General features: G+C 34.5%; 1 protein-coding gene across 1 annotated transcript in view; it reads right to left on the bottom strand.

Moving 5' to 3' along the window:
• LOC133639443 (lipopolysaccharide-responsive and beige-like anchor protein) overlaps positions 1-7,500 on the bottom strand; it is a 120,993-nt gene that overhangs the window by 1,456 nt on the left and 112,037 nt on the right. Inside the window, exon 13 of the mRNA XM_062032733.1 lies at positions 3,234-3,386. Within this exon, the coding sequence (XP_061888717.1) occupies positions 3,234-3,386 (153 nt within the window). The remainder of the gene's footprint in view (positions 1-3,233; positions 3,387-7,500) is intronic.

A 7,500-nucleotide genomic window follows, 5' to 3' on the forward strand; every position in this document is an offset into this window, starting at 1 on the left:
ACAAGCAGTTTTGTCTGTGTTTTCCTCCGAGGAGCAGTTTTGTGTGTGTTTTATTCCTAGGGGGCGCTAGAGCGCAATTTTGAGTTTTGGGGTTCGGTTTTTTTAATAGATCGCAATTTCCGCCAGTCCTGATGTGTGTAAAAAGTTTGGTGAGTTTTGAAGTATTTTAAGGGGGTTATTACAACTCAAATAGGCAAAAATGAGTGTTTTTATGAAAATGTTGTTTTGAAGGGGTGATTGCCAACTTCCTGTTGATTTTTGCTGAAGGATGTCAGTGTATGAAATCTAGCTCTAAGTCAGACCTACATAGAGGTTTTTGTTTCATGTCTCTACGATATTCGTACTGGGAGTTAGAGGAAGTTGTGTCTGTGTTTTTTTCCTAGGTGCTACGGCACAGTAGTTCTTTTCTTTGAAGGCTCGTAAAATCAAAACCGTAGCACTTATCAAAACTCTTTGAGTATCCGTCAATCAGAAGGGTTCAATCTCTCTCCTGTAGTAGTTTGAAGCCGAAACGACAAACGCGCTCAGAGGAGATAATGTTTGATGTTTGGTGACCGCTTTTTACAAAAATGTTGTTTTGAAGGGGGGATATCAAACTTCCTGTTGATTTTTGCTGAAGGATGTCAATCTATGAAATGTAGGTCTAAGTGAGACCTACATAGAGGTTTTTGTTTCATGTCTCTAAGACGTTTCTACCGGAAGTTACAAGCAGTTTTGTCTGTGTTTTCCTCTGAGGAGCAGTTTTGTCTCTGTTTTATTCAAAAATTGCGCTAGAGTGCAATTTTGAGTTTTGGGGTTCTTTTTTTTATTAGATCTTAATTTCCACCAATCCTGATGTGTGTGAAAAGTTTGGTGAGTTTTGAAGTATTTTAAGGGGGTCAAATTACAGCTCAGAGGCAAAAATGAGTGTTTTTAGTAAACTTTTGTCTTGAAGGGGAAATTGCCAACTTCCTGTTGGTTTTTGCCCGAGGATGTTAAATTATGAAATGTAGGTCTAAGTGAGACCTACATAGAGGTTTTTGTTTCATGTCTCTACGACCTTCCTAGTGGGAGTTACAGGCAGTTTGTTTTTGTTTTTTCCTAGGGGGCGCTAGAGCACAATTTTGAGTTTTGGGGTTTGGTTTTTTATTAGATGGCAATTTTCGCAGGTCCTGATGTGTGTGTCAAATATGGTGAGTTTTGAAGCATGTTAAGTGGGTCAAATTGCAGCTCGAAGAGGCGGCCGGTATAATAATAATAAAACCTTACAAATTCAATAGGTCCTTTTCGTCCTATTGCAAAAGGACTCCCTTTGGGATTCCTTTGACAATGGGCCGTGCGGGCCCTAATAAGTCAATAAAATTAAGCAGTGGTACACAATTTAACAGTTAATGTTGTGGTAAACTTCTTTTTACACTTTTGTGACTTTCATGACACAAAAAAATGTGTCAGTAGTTAATGAGATTCAAGATGGCGACAGTTTGAATCTGAAAGGGACTAATGTAAACCCTCGTTTATTGCCAAGCCTGACCATGGTAGATGAAGTTAATAAATGTACATTATTTATCAAATGTTATTTTCATAGATAGATCATAAAATAACAGTTTATAACCTCTTAAATATATATTTTTACATTATGAGAGCCCGCTAAACATGAAATAACATCTACAGAGTCAACTCTACACTGGTTAAATCCAATATAGTAATGCTGCCTGAGGCTCAACCAATCAGTGGCACCGATACTGAACATTGGTTTGGTCCCATCTAGTGGCCAATACTACTGTGATACTGATATTTTTTATTCATTTACCTATTTCTATGCATAAATAGACATAATTTAGACTTCCCCCCCCCCACAAAAATAAATAGAATGAGCTAAAAAAAAATTGTTTTAAATCTGCGATAGAGGGACGCCACAAACTTAGACCCACAATATGGCCAGGGACTAGGGCCGATACAACGATATCAATATATAGATTGCAATAGACGCGTAATGGATATACCGTAAATGAAAAATGTGTTCGATATCTATATGTTTTTTGGTGGGAGGAAACCGGAAGTTACAGAACAAGGTATAGCTACAAATTTGCTCTGATTACTGCATTGCACACTCTTGGCATTCTCTCCATGAGCTTCAAAAGGTAGTCACCTGAAATGGTTTTCACTTCACAGGTGTGTTTGAAGCTCATGGAGAGAATGCCAAGAGTGTGCAAAGCAGTAATCAGAGCAAAGGGTGGCTATTTTGAAGAAATTAGAATATAAAACATGTTTTCACTGTTTTTTGTTAAGTACATAACTCCACATGTGTTCATTCATAGTTTTGATGTGACGATCTACAATGTAAATAGTCATGAAAATAAAGAAAACGTATTAAATGAGAAGGTGTGTCCAAACTTTTGGCCTGTACTGTATTTTTCTCCTAGTCCTTGTTTTGGATAGGTCGGGGGTCGGCAACCCGCGGCTCTAGAGCCGCATGCGGCTCTTTAGCGCCGCCCTAGTGGCTCTCTGGAGATTTTTCAAAAATGTATGAAGAATGGAAAAAGATGAGGGGAAAAAATGTATTTTTTTGTTTTAGTATGGTTTCTGTAGGAGGACAAACATGACACAAACCTCCCTAATTGTTATAAATCACACTGTTTATATTAAATATGCTTCACTCATTCGAGTATTTGGCGAGCGCCGTTTTGTCCTACTTATTTTGGCGGTCCTTGAACTCACCGTATAGTTTGTTTACATGTATAAATTTCTCCGACTTTCTAGGACGTGTTTTATGCCACTTTTTCTGTCTCATTTTGTCCACCACACTTTTAACGTCGTGCGTGAGTTTTGTTGATGTTATTGACTTGTGTGGAGTGCTAATCAGACATATTTAGTCACTGCATGACTGCAAGCTAATCGATGCTAACATGCTATTTAGGCTAGCGATATGTACATATTGCATCATTATGCCTCATTTGTAGCTATATTTGAGCTCATTTAGTTTCCTTTAAGTCCTCTTAATTAAAGTTATATCTCATGACACATGTAATATGGCTTTTAATTTTTTGCGGCTCCAGACAGATTTTTTTTTTGTATTTTTGGTCCAATATGGCTCTTTCAACATTTTGGGTTGCCGACCCCTGGGATAGGTCATTAAAAAATATCAATAATTAGCGATAGACCTATATAAAACACTTGTATCGCGAGCCCTATGAGGGATGACTGTATTTTGGTTTATGTTATTGGTGGGCAAATTTGAGAGTTGCCACGGTTACCTTGGCAGGGGCATGGATCCAAATGGCAGGGTTGAACAGAATGTGGTCGCACAGCTGCTTGAGCAACAAGATGCCGTTCTGCAAGTTGCTGAGGTATCTGGAGAAGGCCAGGACGATGTCCAGGACGGGCCGCGTCACGTGGACCTTGGAGGACTGCAGAAATAAGCAGGAGGAGGGAAGGGGGAGAAGGACACATGCAAAAAGTGAAATCTAAGTAAGATTGAATATCTCAAATAAGGGTGATATTTGCTTATTTTCTGTCTGATAAGATCATTCTTCTCACTAAGCAGATTTGATGTTAGAGTGTTTTACTTGTTTGAAGTGTTTTGCTCCTAAATGATGTCAGTAAGATATTACAGCTGAGATTTGATGAGCTATATTGAGTAAAACATGCTTGAAACTAGAATATCAACTGTTGCAAAGCTGTGTCATCAACACTCACAGGTAGAAAACTACTTTTTTAAAGTCATCATTTCTTACTTCTAGCATGAAATAGAAAATCATGACTTTGACACAATTGTGTCTCATAATTAAAACAGAGACAAATGGACTTTGCTGTTTTATTTTCAATGAAACAATATGCAACCCAAGTTGCTCAAATTTGATGACCTTGTTAAATATAATACATTAATAATCTTATAAGACGAGTGCAGGCTCATAACTTGAGAGGCTTTGGATATTTCTCATTGCCGAGAGCTCAAACCACTCGTAAATGTTTTTGTGTGTCTGTATGTGGAGTAAAACTATGGAACAAACTGGACTTGCAACACAAGCAATGCCAAACTATTAATGGATTTAAACTATTATACAAACATGGGGTCTGGTTCAAATATAGAGATGAGGGTCTTTAATTTGACCTGCTGTTGTACTCTGTCTCAAAGTGTTAACATGTGCTCAATGTTTCCTTACCATTATTGCTATGTTGTCTATTACCATTGTTGCTATGTTGTCTATTACCATTGTTGCTATGTTGTCTATTACCATTATTGCTATGTTGTCTATTACCATTGTTGCTATGTTGTCTATTACCATTGTTGCTATGTTGTCTATTACCATTATTGCTATGTTGTCTATTGCCATTACTGCTATGTTGTCTATTACCATTACTGCTATGTTGTCTATTACCATTACTGCTATGTTGTCTATTACCATTATTGCTATGTTGTCTATTACCATTATTGCTATGTTGTCTATTACCATTATTGCTATGTTGTCTATTACCATTATTGCTATGTTGTCTATTACCATTACTGCTATGTTGTCTATTACCATTGTTGCTATGTTGTCTATTACCATTATTGCTATGTTGTCTATTACCATTATTGCTATGTTGTCTATTACCATTATTGCTATGTTGTCTATTACCATTATTGCTATGTTGTCTATTACCATTATTGCTATGTTGTCTACTACCATTATTGCTATGTTGTCTATTACCATTGTTGCTATGTTGTCTATTACCATTATTGCTATGTTGTCTAATACCATTATTGCTATGTTGTCTATTACCATTATTGCTATGTTGTCTATTACCATTATTGCTATGTTGTCTATTATCATTATTGCTATGTTGTCTATTACCCTTATTGCTATGTTGTTTATTACCATTATTGCTATGTTGTCTATTACCATTATTGCTATGTTGTCTATTACCATTGTTGGTATGTTGTCTATTACCATTATTGCTATGTTGTCTATTGCCATTATTGCTATGTTGTCTATTACCATTATTGCTATGTTGTCTATTACCATTATTGCTATGTTGTCTATTACCATTGTTGCTATGTTGTCTATTACCATTGTTGCTATGTTGTCTATTAACATTATTGCTACGTTGTCTATTACCATTATTGCTATGTTGTCTATTACCATTATTGCTATATTGTCTATTACCATTGTTGGTATTTTGCCTATTACCATTATTGCTATGTTGTCTATTACCATTATTGCTATGTTGTCTATTACCATTATTGCTATGTTGTCTATTACCATTATTGCTATGTTGTCTATTACCATTGTTGCTACGTTGTCTATTACCATTATTGCTATGTTGTCTATTACCATTATTGCTATGTTGTCTATTACCATTATTGCTATGTTGTCTATTACCATTGTTGGTATTTTGCCTATTACCATTACTGCTATGTTGTCTATTAACATTATTGCTATGTTGTCTATTACTATTATTGCTATGTTGTCTATTACCATTATTGCTATGTTGTCTATTACCATTGTTGCTATGTTGTCTATTACCATTGTTGGTATGTTGTTTATTACCATTGTTGGTATGTTGTCTATTACCATTGTTGGTATGTTGTCTATTACCATTATTGCTATGTTGTCTATTACCATTATTTCTATGTTGTCTATTACCATTACTGCTATGTTGTCTATTACCATTATTGCTATGTTGTCTATTACCATTGTTGCTATGTTGTCTATTACCATTGTTGCTATGTTGTCTATTACCATTATTGCTATGTTGTCTATTACCATTATTGCTATGTTGTCTATTACCTATATTGCTATGTTGTCTATTACCATTGTTGCTATGTTGTCTATTACCATTGTTGCTATGTTGTCTATTACCATTATTGCTATGTTGTCTATTACCATTATTGCTATGTTGTCTATTACCATTGTTGCTATGTTGTCTATTACCATTATTGCTATGTTGTCTATTACCATTATTGCTATGTTGTCTATTACCATTATTGCTATGTTGTCTATTACCATTACTGCTATGTTGTCTATTACCATTATTGCTATGTTGTCTATTACCATTACTGCTATGTTGTCTATTACCATTACTGCTATGTTGTCTATTACCATTATTGCTATGTTGTCTATTACCATTATTGCTATGTTGTCTATTACCATTATTGCTATCTTGTCTATTACCATTATTGCTATGTTGTCTATTACCATTGTTGTTATGTTGTCTATTACCATTATTGCTATGTTGTCTATTACCATTATTGCTATGTTGTCTATTACCTTTATTGCTATGTTGTCTATTACCATTATTGCTATGTTGTCTATTACCATTATTGCTATGTTGTCTATTACCATTATTGCTATGTTGTCTATTACCATTATTGCTATGTTGTCTACTACCATTATTGCTATGTTGTCTATTACCATTGTTGCTATGTTGTCTATTACCATTATTGCTATGTTGTCTAATACCATTATTGCTATGTTGTCTATTACCATTATTGCTATGTTGTCTATTACCATTATTGCTATGTTGTCTATTACCATTATTTCTATGTTGTCTATTACCATTACTGCTATGTTGTCTATTACCATTATTGCTATGTTGTCTATTACCATTGTTGCTATGTTGTCTATTACCATTGTTGCTATGTTGTCTATTACCATTATTGCTATGTTGTCTATTACCATTATTGCTATGTTGTCTATTACCTATATTGCTATGTTGTCTATTACCATTGTTGCTATGTTGTCTATTACCATTGTTGCTATGTTGTCTATTACCATTATTGCTATGTTGTCTATTACCATTATTGCTATGTTGTCTATTACCATTGTTGCTATGTTGTCTATTACCATTATTGCTATGTTGTCTATTACCATTATTGCTATGTTGTCTATTACCATTATTGCTATGTTGTCTATTACCATTACTGCTATGTTGTCTATTACCATTATTGCTATGTTGTCTATTACCATTACTGCTATGTTGTCTATTACCATTACTGCTATGTTGTCTATTACCATTATTGCTATGTTGTCTATTACCATTATTGCTATGTTGTCTATTACCATTATTGCTATCTTGTCTATTACCATTATTGCTATGTTGTCTATTACCATTGTTGTTATGTTGTCTATTACCATTATTGCTATGTTGTCTATTACCATTATTGCTATGTTGTCTATTACCTTTATTGCTATGTTGTCTATTACCATTATTGCTATGTTGTCTATTACCATTATTGCTATGTTGTCTATTACCATTATTGCTATCTTGTCTATTACCATTATTGCTATGTTGTCTATTACCATTGTTGTTATGTTGTCTATTACCATTATTGCTATGTTGTCTATTACCATTATTGCTATGTTGTCTATTACCTTTATTGCTATGTTGTCTATTACCATTACTGCTATGTTGTCTATTACCATTATTGCTATGTTGTCTATTACCATTATTGCTATGTTGTCTATTACCATTATTGCTATGTTGTCTATTACCATTATTGCTATGTTGTCTATTACCATTACTGCTATGTTGTCTATT

This window comes from Entelurus aequoreus, linkage group LG22 (genome assembly GCF_033978785.1).
Source record: "Entelurus aequoreus isolate RoL-2023_Sb linkage group LG22, RoL_Eaeq_v1.1, whole genome shotgun sequence".
NCBI lineage: Eukaryota > Metazoa > Chordata > Actinopteri > Syngnathiformes > Syngnathidae > Entelurus > Entelurus aequoreus.